This window comes from Lissotriton helveticus, chromosome 7 (genome assembly GCF_964261635.1).
Source record: "Lissotriton helveticus chromosome 7, aLisHel1.1, whole genome shotgun sequence".
Lineage (NCBI taxonomy): Eukaryota > Metazoa > Chordata > Amphibia > Caudata > Salamandridae > Lissotriton > Lissotriton helveticus.
In genome coordinates, this window is record NC_136068.1 from 123716914 (window position 1) to 123735971 (window position 19058).

The 19058-nt window shown below is 48.1% G+C and overlaps 1 protein-coding gene across 2 annotated transcripts in view; it reads left to right on the forward strand.

Annotated features, from left to right (window-relative positions):
• Positions 1-7981: 7981 nt before the first annotated feature.
• SAMD10 (sterile alpha motif domain containing 10) overlaps positions 7982-19058 on the forward strand; it is a 106136-nt gene continuing 95059 nt past the window's right edge. For both annotated transcript variants that reach the window (XM_078650434.1, XM_078650433.1), the window contains exon 1: positions 7982-8205. In XM_078650434.1, coding sequence (XP_078506560.1) covers positions 8130-8205 — 76 coding nt within the window. In that variant the 5' untranslated portion in view covers positions 7982-8129. The remainder of the gene's footprint in view (positions 8206-19058) is intronic.

The following is a 19058-nucleotide window of genomic DNA, read 5'->3' on the forward strand; positions in this document are numbered from 1 at the left end:
TGTTAGCTGTTTAAGATAAATGAGCAACAACAAGGATTTGTTATTAATAATTAACATTCAAAATGTTTCAATTCTGAAATTTTAACAGTATTGAGGCCTGTAGAATGTGCAATGTGGAATTTCAGGGGGCGCAGTTCCGGCGCAGTTCCGGAGCCCTAATGGAGAACCGCCCCTGATCTAAGGTACTGTCGGAGTGAGTTTGACTATATTCACTCAGAATGACCGAGTCTAAAAAAGGGCTGTTTAGGCCCTGCAAGACATGTGGAAAGTGCAGACTTTTCTCTGAGGATCCTCATGAGTGTCTATATTACCTCTATCCTACCACAAACCCAAAGACTGTATGCGATGCCATATGTTTTCTGCCAAAACACTCAAGGACAGAGAGGGTAGACTACTTCTGTGGCTCCAGAGAAAAAAGGCAACCTCTGACTTAGGCCCTGAGAATGAGGAGAAGGCATATTACTTCTCCAGAAAGAGAAAAGGAGAATCCTCTTCTACTCACAAGGATTCTAAAAGATCAAAGTCTCATGAAAAAGAGGTTTCTGAGTAGAGAATATTGAGAAAAAGACCAGGCTGGCCCTTCTACTTCTCTTTAGAGGTCTGGGTCAGCACCTCCGCCTACACCTCATATTCCTTTCAAGGAGCCTTCCTCCACCACTTCGACAGTCAAAATTGCAACGGCAACAGCGTCATCGAGCAAGGAGATGACTGTTACTCTTTCATCGACAACGTCGAGACTGTCCCCATAGGTGAGACCTTCACCGTTGGCCACCTCACCGACAACGGCCGCATCTAAGGCTGTCTGGCTGACGAAGACTCCTCCCCCTGGGTCATCAGTGTTGCCATCAGCTATGTCGTCGACGGAGGGAAAAAAGATTCTACAATCAAAGCCAGCATATCAGGACTATCCTAAGGTTTCGCTACTGCCCCTAACTCAACTCTGGGATTTCCAGGAATCAGAGGATGAAGGCTTATTTGGCCCTGCCTATAATATTTTCCAGTTGAAGGTAAATGGCAGGGATCTGCCGAGGAAGATGAAAGGGACGACAATCCATTCACTTACCTTCAGGCTGACTACTCCTTTGTGGATAGGAGTCCTCCCTCTGCTCAAATCTGGACTCCTTTCAGGAGCATTATACTTATGAGGAGCAATAGGACGAGCGCCAATACCTCAAGGAACCCTCTGTCAACGTCCCTGTATCATTAGTTGATGCAAACTCTGCTCAGCGGCCTCCGCCTCCACACGAGGTCCCTATTACCAGCTCTGCTCCTCAAAGTACTCCTAAACACCTGAAGGAGAAAGTAGTACCTCCGTTTTTTTTCATCCCAGTTGCTCCACAGGACAGTGACGACCAGCATAGGGAGGAGGGTGAGCTCCACACAGATCCAGATGCTCCCTATGAATGGGATGATTATGTTGCCCGATTATACCATCGCCTACCCCACCAGTAGCTGATTCGGCACCTGCAGATATTGGTGGCTTCCATCATCTTTTAGAACAGGCCTCCAAGCGCTTTGACCTCTCTTTGCCAGCCAAACAAGGGGAGTGCTTTCTCTATGACTTTAAACCTGTCACACAGCACACCATACGAGCTATCCCAATTGTGGATTTCTTGCGGCAGGAGGGTCTCAAATTGATGACAACACCAGCAACCATTCCAGCAGTCGTGCCAAAGCTTGACAACAAATATACGGCCCCTGAAAACTCCCTGTGTCTCATGGGGCATCCTCTACCTGATTCTGTTGTCGTGCAGGCCGTGCAACGAAGTTCCAAGAATTCATCTTCTCCGTACACTGCCTCACCGGACGGAAGGAAGGGCGCCGTCTAGATAATATAGGCAAAAGATTTTCTGTCCTGGCTGCCACTTCCATTAGAGCCTCCAATGTCATGGCCATCCTCGGGAGATACGACCGACAGATGTGGTCAGACATTTCGTCTTTGTTGGAGTATCTCCCGTTGGACAAGAAAAAAAAGGTGAGAGACATTCTATCTGAAAGAGAAAAGGCCTCTTTTTAGCTAATTGATATTGCCATGGGCATCTCGTCCGTTGCCTTCAGACAGATGGCTCGAGCGGCTGTGTTGTGCTGCCAGGGATGGCTTAAAGCAACTACTTTCCGACCGGAAGTGCAAGCCAAGGTGTTGGACATGCCGTTCGATGGGGAATGTCTTTTTGGGAGGCACATTGACTATGCGCTCCAATCCATCAAGTCAGACACTGACAGGGTCAAATCCCTCAGCAGTTTGCAGCAGCAGAGATTTCAGCCTTTTGGAGGCAGAAGAACAGGCCTGTACCTGTCTAGGCCACAATTTCAACAGTGGTTCCACCCTTACTCCCAGCAGGCCTTTCGCCCATCTTATTCCAACCAAACCTACCGATCAAATACCATGCCATTGTATTCAAGGGCATCAGGGCGCAGAGATCAACCATCAACCAGGAAGTCTCAAGGTTCCAACAGGAGACAATAAGAAGCAACATGCCCCTGTCACTAAATGCCCATTGCGATTCGGACCCACCTTGCCCAAATTCTTAAATCAATGGATGTCCAAGATGGACATCGTCAGACAAATAGGCGTTAGATGTTTTCCCTGGACAGAACTCTGGAACTTGTCCAGTAACCTCCAAATTTTCACCCACGGAAGACATCACATTGTCATCTTCCAATTCTCAGAAAAGAAATACGAACACTTCTTTCCGAACACGCAATAGAAGAGGTACCACGTGACCAGCGTTATCTGTGATTTTACTCCCACTACTTCCTCATCAAGATGAAAACAGGGAAATGAAGGCAAATAGTGGACCTCAGGTTACTAAACAAGTTCATCAAATATCAACGATCTTCTTGAGGCTTATTTTCACATCCCCATACATCCCAAGCATCGCAGATTTCTCAGGTTCGAAGTGGTAGGGTGCCATTATCAATTCAAAGTGCTACCCTTCGGGTTGAAGTCAGCACCCAGAGTCTTCAGCAAGTGCATGGCCCCGGTGGCAGCTTTTCTACAACTTTCCAGTCACCAAATATTCCCCTACCTGGATAATTGGTTAATCAGCGCTCCATCTTTCCGAGCGGCCAAGCCATCCACGCGAACCTGCTGGCAGCTCTTTAAGTCTGTGGGTCTCTGCGTCAACAAGGAAAAATCTCCACCCAGGCTGTGCAGTACAGATGGGTGGAGAACATGCTAAGTGCACATGACTATTTGGCAGCTCAAGACGGCCAGCCAGATCGTTATGCACACTTACAGAGTTCCCACCACTCCTCCCCCTCCTCTGGCCAGCCCAGCCCCACCCTGCACCTAAGCCAGTATGGAAAAATAAAATGATAATAGCATCGCGTTATTATCATCTTACTTTTGCTTTTTGAACGGCTCACAGAGCAGTGGGGCGACGCTCCTCCCACGTAGCGGAGGAGCTGCCGCTGGTAAACTGGGCAGGGTTCCTGCTCCAATCAAATGCAAAGCTTTAGCTATAGACCGGCCAGCTAGCCTAACGGGGATAGGGATGAATTTGTATTCTTTTTTCCTAAATCACAGTACTATAATTGATATGAGATGAAGCTCATTGGTTGCAAATTCAAGTCAGCTACAAAAAATGTCTTCTTCAGGCAGGATGGAGGGGCAGGTGCTAGTGCATGAGATAAAGGAGTCATTTCTGGTGAACCATGGTAATCCAGCTGTTACAACAGTGGCACGCCCTCCAAGGACCGATGTGTCCCTTTAGGGTGACAGGCATCACAGTGTCACAATCGCAGGGATCCGTCCCGTCTACCAGTGATCTTAGGCATGCAAGAGACTACATATACATAGATACTGCATGGCCTGTGCTTTTCCCAACAACTATCCAACAAGCAATAATTCATTTGTTTTCAGGTTCACTACTTACTACATCCCAAACGGCTGGTCTTCTCACACAAATGATAAAACACTTTGCATCAACTTTTTTGCAAAGATGGGCTACTGTTTGGATCTCTTTCTACTAGAATTTTGAAGAAATTTAACACTTTGAGGTCTTGCATATCATGTGGCTCATTTCCACTTGCAACCAGGTTTCTAGGAAACTTAGTGCACAGTCCCAATCTAAATAGCATAATCTAAGCATCATATGTTTGGCATGGCTATGGGGCCATGTGAATAATGCCATTGTACAGCTAGAAATTCGTTAATTGGGTCATATTTTTGGGGGATCTGCTGATAAGCCATCTTGGGTGGGTACAATACAAACCTTTTGCCCTGAGGATGACTCCCTTGCAAATATCAGCATATTAAGCCAAAACATTGTGCATAGATTAAATGGTTTGTTCAGACTAGAAATAATAAAACAGAAAAGGCCTAATTTTCCCAAGATTATTGTAAAGTTGTCAGTAATTCGAATGATGGGCGAACCCGAACTGCTCATCATAAGACCTGGGAGGGAGCATCAATGCCCCTGTGGCCACTGCCGGCTCCCCATCTCCAACGGGTAGGTGGTGGTTCCTGGGGGTAAAAATAGCCTGGGGGTGTGGGGAGGGGGCGTGCCCCTCAACCACCTTTTTCTAAATTTGCCAGACCCCAGGGAGCTGGTGGTCCCAGGGACCATAAAGAGCCTGTGAGAGCGATCCACACAGCCCTGGTCAGCTCTAAAATATAGGCCTTGCCCTAGGGATGTGGTGGGCCCCACCGCCTAAATCTGTCTTGGGAGGGCCACATGCACCCCTTCTCCATTATAATTCTCACATTATGACCTCTGGACCTGGCCCACCTGGAGATCAATGTTGAAACAAGCACGGGAGACCACGTTTGTTGTTTTAATAATGTTTCCTGAAATTCGCGGATCAGCCATGATTATCGTCGGAATTTTTTTATTTTTTTTAATTATTTTTGGGCCTGGCAGGGTGCCTACGGGACTTCACCACCAGGCTTAAAGTGTCAGTGGACTCCTACCCTGTCCGTTTCTCTATTTGTTTAAACCTTTTTTTTGGGACTCTGCTCCCAAATGGCTACCAAAACTTGCTTGCTGAAGTTTTAGCAGCCAATCAGATCTCAACATGAGATCTGTTAAACCCACTGAGGATTCGCTGCCCTAGATATCTATATTTCTTTTTTCTTAAATAGCTCCAAAACTTCTGAAGGGATTTACACCAAATTACAAAAGGGCTCTTTCTGAACCAAAATCTAGCTTTCTGCCAAATTTGGAGTAATTCCGTCCAGATGTTCGGGCTATAGTTGTGTTGAAACTCCCTTTGGGAAATTACATGGGGAAAACGCATTTTGGGACTCCCCGTTTTTCTTAGTCCTCGCTTGACGAATAACCCCGAAACTTTCCATACAGCAGTTGAACTTAGGTGTGTACTAGTTTTGAATTTTTTTTTAAAGTTCGTCAAACGGCGCCAATGTTATTAGCAAAACAAAAAACGCTTTTCCTATGGAAACTAGGTCCTAACTATAACTTCCTATTGGCGACCGCTAGTAGGAAATACTGCCTATAAATAGAGGGGCATATTATCTGGGAAGTGGCGGTGAGAGGCGTTAGCCTCCTTGGCTTAATGCTTCTCATCGCCACTGAAGAAGCGCCAGGCTGCACCATATGTGTGCTGCTTCATGCAGCACACATGTAAGTTACAAAATGGCTTTTAAAAAAAGGTTTGTTTGTGTACAGGAAGGGACACCTCCCTGTCCATAAACAAACCTTGCATTTTGCTTTTTCCATGTGTGCTGCACACACATGGAAAAAGCAAAAACGAGGAGAAATTAAGCATTTCTCCTAATTTCGCCACCTTAAGACCAGGATTTTCCTGATCCTAAGTTCGGGCTGCCACCTATTATCGCCTCCCTTGATAATAGGTGGCAGCGTCAAAGTGAATGGGTTTAGCAGTGGAACGCCCACCGTAACACCCACTACACGCCCCTTTCACACACATCGTAGCGTGAAAGGGGGCCTATTACCAAAGCAGCGTTAAGCCACTTAACGTGGCTTTTAGCCAAGTTATGTGGCTTAACACTGACTTGGTAATAGGGCGCTGACCCTATCGCCACCATAACGTCGCCAAAAGTGATGTTGTGGTGGCGATAGGGGCTTGTTAATATGCTCCAGAATCTTTTTTTCTACAGATGGAGCCATCTATGGTGGGAGACGTTTGTCCTTGCTACAAGTCATCCTTCTAATGAGCGAGTCACCCATATTTGCATCAAGTGGTGTGTTTGGATTGAGTTACTTGTGTATTTATGTGTCCATGTAATATCCAATTGTTCATCTAAATATCGTCTGTGGATCGAGTCACCCATCTGTGGGCCGAATCATCCCACTATTGATCAAGTTTCTTTGACTATTGTTTAAGTTGTTCTACTATAGACTTTAGCCACGCATCTTTGTGGCAAGTGGTCTATTTTTTTTTTTATTGAGTTGCCTGTTTATGTAGTTGCTCATCCATGGATCAAATATCAATTAAGTATAATGTCTATGAATTGAATAATCTTGCCTCTATGTACTGAGTTACCATCCATCACTGAATAAAGTTTTCTGGCTATGGATCAAGTGTTTAATGTACAGATCGAGCCTTCCAGCTTCGAATCAAGTTGTCTGTTTTTGAATTGGGTCACCTGTCTATGGAGTTGTTCATGCATGCACCAAGCACATACATTGAGTCGCTCATTTATAGATCAAGTCATCTCTCCGTTGATCAATTTTTCTTGCCAATGGATCAGGTTCTTCTTTTACAGACAAAGCTGTCTATCTATGGAGGAAATTGTTCCTCTATAGGTTTAATCATCTGTCTATGGATCGACTCGCCTGTCTGTGGATCAAGTTATCCTCTCTCTAGTAATCAAATTTTCTGGCTATTGATCAACATCTTCACCTACCGATTGAGCTATCCACCTTTGCATCTTGCCATCTGTTTTTGACCTGAGCATCCCATCCATGGTTCGAATCCTCCCGTGAATGGAGCAAGTTATCATTCAATGGATAAATGGATTGAGACGTCCATCTATGGATCGAGTAATCATCCAGCTATGCCTCAAGCTTTCTGCTTGTGGATCAAGTGCTTCGTCTACGGATAGCGTCTTGTCGTGGTATTGAAATTCCAATGAGCAAGCAAAATGCTTCCAAACATGATGACTTGCTAGGAAGTTTTTTGCTTGTTCATCGACAAATTGAGCTGTCTATCTTTGAATCAAGTTGTTCGTCTTTTAGTTTGAGTTGCCTTTCTGTGGGGTTTATTAAGGAATTATCCAACCGCGGATGGAGTTGTCCGTCAACAGATCAATTCATTGCTCCATTGATTGAATCATCCTTGTATGAATCGAGCTTTCTTATTGATGGATCAAGGTGCTTGTTTATTGGTTGTTCCCTCAAGCATCCATATATGGAGTCGTCTTGCTATCGCTCAAGTTGGCTACCGACTAGATTCTAATCTAGGTATGAAAAATGGCGGGATAATGAGACATAAAAAATAGGGGGAGCAGAGGAGAAAAAAAACAAGACAATGTGGTTTGTATGGGACAGGGACATAGGGAAATGGGTACTTAAAGAGTGAGACATTATAGGGAGATGATGGGCCAAGGCAGGAATATGGAGGGAAGACGAGAGAAGTAGAAGGACAGATAGGGAAGTGGAAGGGGGATAGGGAAGAATATGGATAGGAGAGTGGACAAAGATGAAAAAAAAGAGACAGAAAAAGTAGAACAAGATGGGTAAAGGGTGCACTGGATAAGGGAGAGGGAGGGAGAGAAGAAAGGCTTAGGGGGGAGGGGGAATGGGATACAGCAGAGGAAGAGCTTAAGGCAGGGTGGGGGCACGGGAGATAAAACAAGCAGAGCAAGAAGCGAGGAGAACTGGATGAGGAAATAAAGGGTCGGACGGGGAAAGGAGGGAGCCGGAGGAGGGAGGGAGGGAGGGGTCAAAGAGATAAGAGGGACTGGGAGCTGGCTCCCCCTCCTCAGGCTGCAGCAGCTGCTGCCGGAGCCTCCTCCCTCAGCCATCACTGGAGGTGCGTGCAGCCAGGGAAAGGAGGCAGAGGGCCGTGTCCTTCCCGTCTGCTCCCCGTGCCCCTGTCTGCTGCTCGCACACTCCTGTCTGCAGCCTGCACCCCGCCGTCTGCAGCCATCGCCCCAGCTGCCCCCCTGCACCCTCCGCCCTTGCTCGGAGCCTGCACCCCTCATGTCCAGGAGCAGCCCCCTCAGGAGGCGGGATGCGACGCTGAGCATGAACCACCCGGGACAGACGGGCGCCGAAGGTAAGTGCACCCCGCCCGCACCTGTGCACGGGTCTGCAGCCTCCCCTCGTCCGTGCACGCTGCGTGCACTTTGTTTATGTCCGTGCACGCTGTGTGCACCTTGTTTATGTCCGTGCACGCTGTGTGCACCTTGATTATGTCCGTGCACGCGGTGTGCACCGTGTTCATGTCCGTGCACGCTCCGTGCACCTTGTTTATGTCCCTGCACGCTGTGTGCACCTTGTTTATGTCGGTCCACGCCGTGCAGCATAGATAGCTCTGTGCACGCTGCGTGCACCGCGCCTACTCTGCACAGAGTGAGTGCGCGACCTACCTACATCTTTGCATAGTGTGGGCACCCCCCGCGTGCCTCCTGTTTACAACTATGCAAATAATGTTTACCATACACATATCTCTCTGTGCATAACAGGTGCACGACACATGCGTCTCTCTGTACACATAATGTGCAACCTGCCTACCTGCCTCTGGGCACGTCGTCTGCAGCATTCCTGAGCCTGTGCACGCCACGTGCACCCTGTTTACATCTGTAGGCGCCTAGTGCATCATGCATACGAGCCACACCTACCTCTGTAAATGCAGTGTGCGCCCTGCCTACCTCTGCTCGCACCACCTGCCACATCCCTGAATCTGTGCACGCTGAGGGCAGTCTATTTACGTCTGAACACACGGTGCACATCTTACATGTACCTCTGTAGACACCTACTCCTGTACACACAGTGTGCAACGTACCTACAGACTTGGTACATAGTGGACACCCGCCGGGCGTAGGTATCAAAAGTGCAGCAGGTGCCACGGCATGATGGGCCCACCCATCCCGATGACGTCAGTCTTTTGCTACCACAGCGGCCTATTTTCCTCGCTTGAACCCTTTCCATGCCTTTGGGTGACCTGCCCAGCTTTGCAAACGCTGTCTGCGCCTCGCCCACCCCTATTTAACGCGTCAGCTGTCCTTGCTGCCGTGCACGCCCTGCCTTGCCTGCCACTGTACACGCTACGTGACCGCTGCCTAGCCCCTACTTCCGGTGAGCAGCAGCATATCTGAACCTGAAAACACCGCGCGCGCCCTGGATAACTCTGCACACACCATGTACACAACACATATCTTTGCGCACATCAGCTATTTCTGTACAAAACAGGTACACCTTACCTACCTCTGTACTCGCGAGGGTACCTTACCTACCTCTGTACTGTCTGAGGTCATCTTACCTACCTCTGTACTGTCTGAGGGCACCTTACCTACCTCTGTACTGTCTGAGGGCACCTTACCTACCTCTGTACTGTCTGAGGGCACCTTAGCTACCTATGTACTGTCTGAGGGCACCTTACCTACCCCTGTACTGTCTGAGGGCACCTTACCTACCTCTGTACTGTCTGAGGGCACCTTACCTATCCCTGTACTGGCTGAGGGCACCTTACCTACCTCTGTACTGGCTGAGGGCACCTTACCTACCTCTGTAATGTCTGAGGGCACTTTACCTACCTCTGTACTGTCCGAGGCACCTTACCTACCTCTGTACTGTCTGAGGGCACCTTACCTACCTCTGTACTGTCTGAGGGCACCTTAGCTACCTATGTACTGGCTGAGGGCACCGTACCTACCTCTGTACTGTCTGAGGGCACCTTACCTACCTCTGTACTGTCTGAGGGCACCTTAGCTACCTATGTACTGGCTGAGGGCACCTTACCTACTTCTGTACTGTCTGAGGGCACCTTACCTACCTCTGTACTGTCTGAGGGCACCTTACCTATATCTGTACTCGCTGAGGGCACCTTACCTACCTCTGTACTGTCTGAGGGCACCTTACCTACCCCTGTACTGGCCGAGGGCACCTTACCTACCTCTGTACTGGCTGAGGGCACCTTACCTACCTCTGGAATGTCTGAGGGCACTTTACCTACCTCTGTACTGTCCGAGGCACCTTACCTACCTCTGTACTGTCTGAGGGCACCTTACCTACCTCTGTACTGTCGGAGGGCACCTTAGCTACCTATGTACTGGCTGAGGGCACCTTACCTACCTCTGTACTGTCTGAGGGCACCTTACCTACCTCTGTACTGTCTGAGGGCACCTTAGCTACCTATGTACTGTCTGAGGGCACCTTACCTACCCCTGTACTGTCTGAGGGCACCTTACCTACCTCTGTACTGTCTGAGGGCACCTTACCTATCCCTGTACTGGCTGAGGGCACCTTACCTACCTCTGTACTGGCTGAGGGCACCTTACCTACCTCTGTACTGGCTGAGGGCACCTTACCTACCTCTGTACTGGCTGAGGGCACCTTACCTACCTCTGTAATGTCTGAGGGCACTTTACCTACCTCTGTACTGTCCGAGGCACCTTACCTACCTCTGTACTCGCTGAGGGCACCTTACCTACCTCTGTACTCGCTGAGGGCACCTTACCTACCGCTATACTCACCGAGCATAAGGGCTTCAAAACGCCTTCCTCTGTACATGCCGTGGGCACTGCACCTGGCTAGAAAAAACGGTATGTGCTCCAACCATACATGTCTCTATGAATAGCCATACCCATCCATCGGTACACAGCTTGTGGGCCACGTAGAAAACGATGCATACGTCATGGGCCTCTTATTTACCTCTACCCATGTGCAGCATGCTTGCTATACTGAACACAGTGTGTGCATCACAGCTATTGTTCCGCACGTGTGCTCTGTGTGCATGGTCGGCAAGAGGGGGCGGGGCAAATTCTCAACAACACGCGTCTACCTCGTCCACTCTGTGCATGATGTGTGCACATCTCCAAACAACTGCACACGTTGTGTGCATACCGTCACAATATCTAATTCGTTGCAAAAAATGTCTGTCACCATCTGGGCTTTAAGTAGGATGAAAAAAGTGGGGTGAGAGGCAGAGGGGGGTCTCTAGGTGAGGCGTAGCCTTATAAGTAGCTAGAAATTATTTCCAAGAGGTGTGGCCTATGTGAGGCTTTAAACATGTAACCTAAAAACCTGTGCCTGGTATATTGGTGCTTCTCTGAGCTTTCTGCTATTCCATATCACAGAGTAATATTCAGGTAAAACAACAATGTTTTTATTGTGAATAATTTAATTGGAAATGTTTCAATTCTGAAAATATGAGACTGTGAATTAAACATTGCTAATGTCTGAGAGACATGCATAGTGGTTTTCAGAGTGTCTCAAACACTTCAGTTTTTTCCCTTCACACCACTTTCCTCTGAAGTCTCTCAGATAGATACAATCGGCCACATGCATCATTGTGACATTTTGCGAATTCTTAATTGCGAAAATTAAGGAATCGCAATTAAGAAATCGCAAAATGCTATGCATTAAGAATTCGCAATTTTTTTGCGATTTCTTAATTTTCCTTAATTGCGATTCACAATTTGCGAATCGCAATTAAGGAATCCCTTCCCATTGATTCCTATGGGCCTAGAGGCCCATAGGAATGAATGGGAAGCCATTCTCATTTTGCGATTCGCAATTAAGGAATCGCAAAAGGAGAATGCAATTTCAAGGGTGCAGGGGGGGTCCCAAAGACCCCCCCTGCTCCCCTGAAATTAAACCTTAAGTACATTTTTCACACACATATGCCCCAAGGGCACGTGTGTATGGAAAATGAAACTTTCAAAAATGCACGTTTGTGCATTTTTTAAAATTTTCGCAAATTACCATGATATGATGGTAATTTACCACTCCCTATTTGCGATTTCGCAATTAAAAAAATAATCATGCATTGAATTTAAGAAATCGCAAAATTGCGATTTCTTAAATGCAATCGCAATTTAAGAAATCGCAAATAAATTGCGAAAAAAGCAAAAAGCTTCATGCATCCCAAGAAAGGGATTTGCATTCGCAAACGGCCGAATTTTGCGATTTGCACCGTTTGCGAATGCAAAAACCCTTGATGCATGTGGGCAATACTCACTTTTTCATCCAAAATATTTCTGAAATCCTCCATCTGCTTATTTCTCACCTCATCTCTTTACTCTTCGGCACTATCTACTCTCTCTTCCGTGTACTTCGTTGCATCTCGTTACTTCACCACCCCAACACACAATTCACCCACTCACCCGTAAGCACTTCATTTTCTTTTACATTCTCCCTGTCAATATTTCAGCAGCTGTGTACCTCCTTCAAACACTTTTGTGTGGAATCACAACAGGCACACAGGGCCATTGCTCTGATCGATCTGCAGAGGGGCCAAAGATTGGATGAGCATGTATTCTGAACATCTTTATGGCCCATTATAAACACAAAGACACCTAGAAGCAACTTAATTCGCAGTATGCATAATGCAAGAGCAATATGCAGTACAAAAAAACCTACAGACAAAAAGAAAACACTCTTAAAGAATGCAATATTAAGTAAAACATGTGAAATGTGTTGTAGACAGAAACTAAATTGCTGACATGGATTACGATAACGATTTGCACATTGTTCAGAAATCCATCAGTGTTCTTGCCTGAAATATTTAGGTAATTTATTTTATTTATTTATTAAAGTTTTGTATAGCGCTAGCTGGACCCGAGGGTATCAGAGCGCTTCACAGCAAGAATAAAGGCGTTAGACAGACAATGCGGACAAAAAAAACAAGGCAATGAGCACAGGAGTGAGTACAGTCTGTACAATAGCAGCCAGGCGTGAAACAGGGCGGAGAGTCGTAGGCAAGTCAATCAGCTCTGGGGTAAACGAGAACATGGGACTATAAAGTCTAGGTTGAGTTCTAGTTAGTTCCGGAACGATCGAGGAAGAGGACTTTGAGTAACTTCTTGAATTTCGGGAAGGATGCGGTCATTCTGATGTGTGGGGGGATGGAGTTCCATATCTTGGGAGCATTGCCCGCAAAGGATTTGCTAGATGTTGAAAGTTTCTGGGATTTCAGAGGAATGAGTAGGAGCGTGTTGGAGCTTCTGAGGTTTCTAGACTGACCGGCCCTTTTGAGCTTGTTGGCCAGGTATTCCGGTTTGCCTGTATGCAGGGCTTTATGTGTGAGGCAGGCTGTGCGGAAGCTAGCTCGTTGGTCAATAGGGAGCCACTTCAGATCCTTAAGAGCTGGGGTGATGTGTTCATATTTCTTTGTTCCCATGATCATTCTTGCAGCGGCATTTAGGGTAGAGGTCAGAGGTCGCAGGTGCGATTTGGCTGTTCCAGTCAGAGTGGCAATGTAGTCAATTCTGGAGAGAACCAGAGCCTGCGTGGCCTGTTTCAAGTCTTTTGTGGGGAGAAATGGTTTTAGTTTGTAGAGCAATTTCAGGTTCAGGAAGGCACTTTTGGCAGTTTTTGAGACGTGTTCTTTCATATCCAGTTTGGGGTCAAGGGTGATCCCTAGGGATTTTATGGAGTGCGATGGAACAAGAGGAACATTCAGGGCGTTTAAGGCTTTGAGCCATTCAAGAATTTGGGGGTTTTCTTCTTTGTTAGAGATGAGGAGCACTTCAGTTTTTTCTTCATTGAATTTGAGGTGGTTGGAAGAGAGCCAGAGCTGAACTTCGGTAAGTGTGTGGTTCAGTCTGTGGATGTCCGAGATCGATGTGGTTTCCAGATAGAGTTGCGTGTCGTCCGCATAAAGGTGGAAGGGGATGTTAGCTTTCCTTAGAATTGAGGTGAGGGGCTCCATGTAGATGTTGAAGAGTTGAGGAGAGAGTACTGACCCTTGAGGGACTCCTCTGCTGATGGGAAGAATGTCTGATTCGCAGCTTTTAATTTTGATTCTTTGTGTGCGGTTGATGAGAAAGGAGGAGAACCATTTTAGGACAGTCTTTTCGAGGCCTGCTCTCTCCTTTAGGACATTGATTAGTAGGGCATGATCAACTGTGTCAAATGCAGCCGATAGGTCTAAGAGGATGAGAAGGCTGCATTGGTTGGAGTCGAGCGACATGTGAAGATCGTCCAGGACGTTAAGGATTGCGGTTTCAGTACTGCAGCCTTTTCTGAACCCTGATTGATATGGGTCGAGAAGCTTCGTGTTCTCTAAGTGCTGGGATAGTTGCGACAGCACACATCTTTCCAAGATTTTGGATAATAGTGGAAGGTTCGAGACTGGTCTGAAGTTGTTCATATCCTGTAGGTCAAGGCCCGTTTTTTTTAGTAGAGGCGTGACTTGACCTATTTTAAGGCAGTCCGGGATGGAGCCCTCGCTCAGAGAGCTGTTGATGATCTTGGCCCAGATAGGGGCTAGAGTGAGCTTCAAGTCTTTGGTCAATCTCGGGGGAAGCTGATCAAGGGAGTGGGTTGAGGGTTTGGCGGTGGCTATGAGATTGCTTATCAGTTCAACCTGGATAGGTTGGAAGGAGGACCAGCGAGTGGATGTGATTGTTGGTCTTAAATGGGAGGTTGTAGCGGGGTGGGAGGAGGGCAACGTGCCGAGTGATCAGTCAATTTTGGCAATTTTTTCGTTGAAGAACCTGGCAAAGTCGTCACATTGGGATTTGGACGCCACCATGTCTCCTGTTACCGGAATGGAGATTTGGTTCTTGATGATGTTGAAAAGTTCTTTGGGGCGGTTTTTGGCATTATCAAGGGCCGCACAGAAGAAGGACGACTTTTTGTTCTTGATATGGTTATAGTAGCTTTTGCGGGCTGCCTTGAGCTGGTCCCGGTTGAGTGAGGAGGGGTTGGACCTCCAGGATCTTTCCATGGTTCTTAGGTGTCTTCTTTCATCGTTAATGTCAGTGGAGAATCAGGATCTGGAGGGGATGTTTCTTTGTTTTTTTAGTTTCCTCGGTGCCAGCTGGTCTAAGACGAGCTCCAAGTTGGAATGGTAGAGCGAGGTGAGTTCTGTGGTCGAGTTCGAAAGGAGTGAGCTGAGGCCCTTTTCTAGCTTGTCATGGGGTACTCTCGATAAGTTTCTGGTCCACTTGGGGGAGGTTTGAGTGGGAGGGACGGAAAGCGCCGGGTGATTGATATGAAAAAGGATGGCGTGATGGTCTGACCAGTCTACTGGGATGATGTGGTCAATTGAAATTGTCTTTCTATCTGCGATGATAGCATCCAGGGTTGCTCCTCTGTGGTGGGTTTCCTCTGTGCAGTGCTGGGTCATGTCGTGGTCATGAATAAGGGTGGTGAGGGATTGAATGAGCGGGTTTTTTGATACATTCCATCTTAGGTTGAGGTCGCCCAGAATTATTCTAAAATCACTGTTGAGAGCGGTTTGCGTGATCAGATCCGTCAGCTGAGCGCCAAATTTGGAAGTGTTGCGCGGGGGATGGTAGAGGAGAAGGCATTGGAGTGAAGGGTGGTGAGGAGAATTGATGTTGACCGAGAGGGATTCAAAGGAGTTGTAAATGACGGAAGGAGATTCAGTGATGGAGAGGTCACTTTTATGGATAATAGCTATTCCGCCACCTTTGTGAACGGGCCTGTCTTTGTGTATAATTGAGAAACCGGGCGGCACCAGCGTGTCCAGGATGGGGCTGGATAGAGTGTTTAGCCATGTTTCAGTGATGAAGGCTACGTCCAGGTCATGGGAGAGAATGGTTTCGGCTATTTCTGTTGCATGTTTGACGGCGGATCTGCAATTGAAAAGCATACAATTTATTTGGGAGTCATCCTGTGAGATATGATTGACAGAGGTAGCTCTGGGTAAGGAGAAGAGATAGGGTGGTGGTCTGGCAGCTTTACGGCGGGACGGGTCCCTTCCCACTCCAGTGATGACTTGAATTGAGGAGAAGGGAGGGTGGCCAGGGGGAATTGTTTGAGCTGGCTGATTAGGAGGGGTTTCATAGGAGGCGATGAGGGAGGTCACTTCCTGTGGCGAGAGGGAGGGAGCCGTTCTTCTAGGACTGTCGATTCGAGCCTCAGTCCTGGGATTGGAGAGAAGAGGCTGGGAGCCTGTGGGGGGCTTGGACCCAATGTGAGTATGAGAGTCAGTCTTGGCGGGAGGCGGCTGGAGGTGAGGAGGAGGAACGTTCGGGGAAGGAGGCTGGAGTTTCTCTAGGGAGGATAGGGTTTCTTTCAGGCCAAAGATCAGAGTCGCGATCTGGGCTTCTAGAAAGTCCAGGCGTTGTGTCAGTTTAGGTGCTGGGGAGTAGGGGGGCGAGTGGGTGAAGTTGGGTTTGGCGTGGGAGGGGTCGTGGAGCAGGACGTCGAATGGGGGGGTCTGTGACGGGGGGACCGGGTCCAGGTTGGAGTTCGGTTGTGGGAGGACTAGTGAGGGAGAGCGGGTTTGGGGCGAGATACTGTTAGGAAGTGAGACGGGAGAGGGAGGCACGGAGTTAGCTTTCGTAAACTTTTGGTCAAGGGCAGGGTGGTGGGAGGGGCTGCTGGGCGAGTTACTATTAGGGGGAATAGTCGGGATGGGAGGAACTGATTGGTGTTTCGAGTTCGGATGGGTGGGGGTAGGGAGGGAGGGGGGTTGCGGTCTCTTTGGGGGAGGTGGATGTCTTCACTAAGGGGGATGGCGTGAGCAGTGGGAGTGAGGGATCGCGCAGGGCGATGTGACTCATGGACGGAGGGGGGACTGGGAGCTCTAAGGGGAGGGGACTGAGAACCTGTGGAGGTGAGGGAGACGTGGTGAGGGGGGAGGGGGGTCGGAGGGGTAGGGGGGGTGGGGGAGTTCTGGAAGTTTGGGAGAAGGGGGAGGACGTTTGGGGATGTAGGTGAGAGGGGGGTGGGGGGGTTCTGGATGTTTGGGAGAGGGGGGCGGGCGTTTGGGGCTGTGGGATAGAGGGGGGTGGGGCTGGGAGGGACGGATGGTTGTTGACGTGATTAAGAGCGAGGGGAGGGGATTGTAGGTGTGAATGGGGCATGCTCTGCGGGATAGAAGTTTGGTGAGGGTCAAAGGGGGTAGTGGGGCGTGGATGTAATGGGTAGAGAGCCATGGCCGTCTTAAGAGTGTGGAAGAGGGAGTCGAAGAATTCGAGGTTGTCATCTTTCGCCTGTATTAGAATGGTGCCATTCTTGAAGATGGAGATGGAGATGTCTCCGGTCAGGGACTGTTGGTTCAGGGGGGAGATCGTTAGTTTCCGGTTGTGTTCTGATAAGGTGGTTTTGGAGACAGGGAGGAGTGAGTTAAAGGTGGAGACCCAAGCGTCTGGTCGGGTGGTATGGAAAATGAAGTCTGTTATTCTCAGCCCTCTCGTAGAGCAGTGGTAGGAGTCCACGATAAGGGTTTCAGGGTGTTGTCTAATTAAATTCTGTTTGAGGCATTTTTCGGCTTTGAAGGAGATGCTGTGTGGGAAGGTAATGGCGTAGGTATTCCGTCCAAGAGGAGATAAATGGTTGAGTGCTGGGTTGGGGTGTATGTCTAGGCGCAAGGACGGAGGCATTGTGGTAGAGCTGGGGGGGGTGGCCGCTGGGGGACTGAGAGCGGCGTTAACAATGGGGGAGGATTGAGTTTTAGAATCGGAAGAGAGGGAGTTCGGTCTGGGGCCCACAATGCACCTTCCTAGGGGAGGTTCGCTGAGATTGGTCAAAGAAGTTAGTTTAGCCAAGATTCTTTAGCTGTCAGGTGTGGCGGCCGAGTTGAAGCCCGGCAGCCCTGGCAGGGGTGGACAGAGCTGGAGCTTACGTGAGTGGCAGAGTCCAGTGCTTCAGTGGATCAGCGTATGTCTCTTCTGTATGTGGCTTCGAGCTAGCATAGCGAGGGCCCAGGTGTGGTAGTAGGTTGGGAGAAGATCTTTATTTGTCCAGTACCGGAATATGCGAAGACAAGGAGGCGGTCCTGAATGGGTCAGGCAGCTCTAGGTAGGGACGAGGGAGCTGAACTGTTGTGGGGGGCAGGTGATGGTGTCCCTGAAGATCTGCGTTTGTCTCCTTGGGTCTAGGCGTCGTGCTTGCGCAATGGAGTAATTGGAGAAAGGAAACTACTTAATTGTCTAGCAGATTTGTAGTTACCCAAAGGTGGGTGATCAACAGCATACTTGAATGATAGATGTTGTAAATAGTGGTTTCCAGAGTCCCTTCGCTAGGGGAAATTGGTTCCTTAAATTAATTTAATTCGCTAAGTTAAATGGGAGGTAGACGTTGTAAATAGGGGCCTCCTCTGCCCCTTTGCAAGGAATTGCAGTTGTGGATAAGTTGACTTCAATCGAGTCTGGTTTCCTTTTCTATTTGGTGTCCCGAGTGGCGGCCATATTAGGGTCAGGCGGCCCTTAGCGTGAGCAAAGTGGATGTTGCTTGTGTGGAGGGTTGGGTGAGGCGTCCTTGTTGGTCGTTGCTTTTATTATTTTTTTTATTCCCCCGGCTACGATGGCGGGGGGCCTTTATTTGCCAAATGAGTCACTCGATTCTGAGGAAGTCTTTGCTTTGTGGAGCTGGCGGCCATCTTGGGTACAGGCAGCTCCGGGGGAGAGGAGCGTCGAGACCGGCGCGGGCCCCCTGCCCTTACTGGAGTGTCTGGGACTAGACAGACCCTGGCCCACTTAAAGCCTTGTCCACCATAGCTACCAGTCCACGCACATGTCACATGTTATTATCAACCTGCAGACATCATATGCACATCACAGACAAGAAGTACCAAACCTCACTAGAAAGTCCAGTGGTCACTGTAACCAGAAAGTTATAAAGTAATCCAAAATCCAAGTGTATGTTGATCGTATGTATTATTCCCAGTGTTTTTCATAGTCCTTGTTGAACAAAGCGTAACATCAAAGACAAGTAGCAGCCGACACGTGTTTTGTCACATGGACTTTTTCAAGGCTGAGTCAAGGTATTCATTTTTTCAAATGCAGTGTAGCGTAGAGAAAGCAATGTGTCTCGCCACAATCTGTTGTATAATTCTTATGAGTCCAAGCCAACGTGTGCCAAAAGTATCAATCTCGAATGGTAACCAAATCGTCAAACAGTAATTGAGTAGTTTTTAATATTTTAATATGTTTTTTAACTGTGAACTTTTATGGTTTTCTAAAACATGGAAATCGAATAAAGGAATTT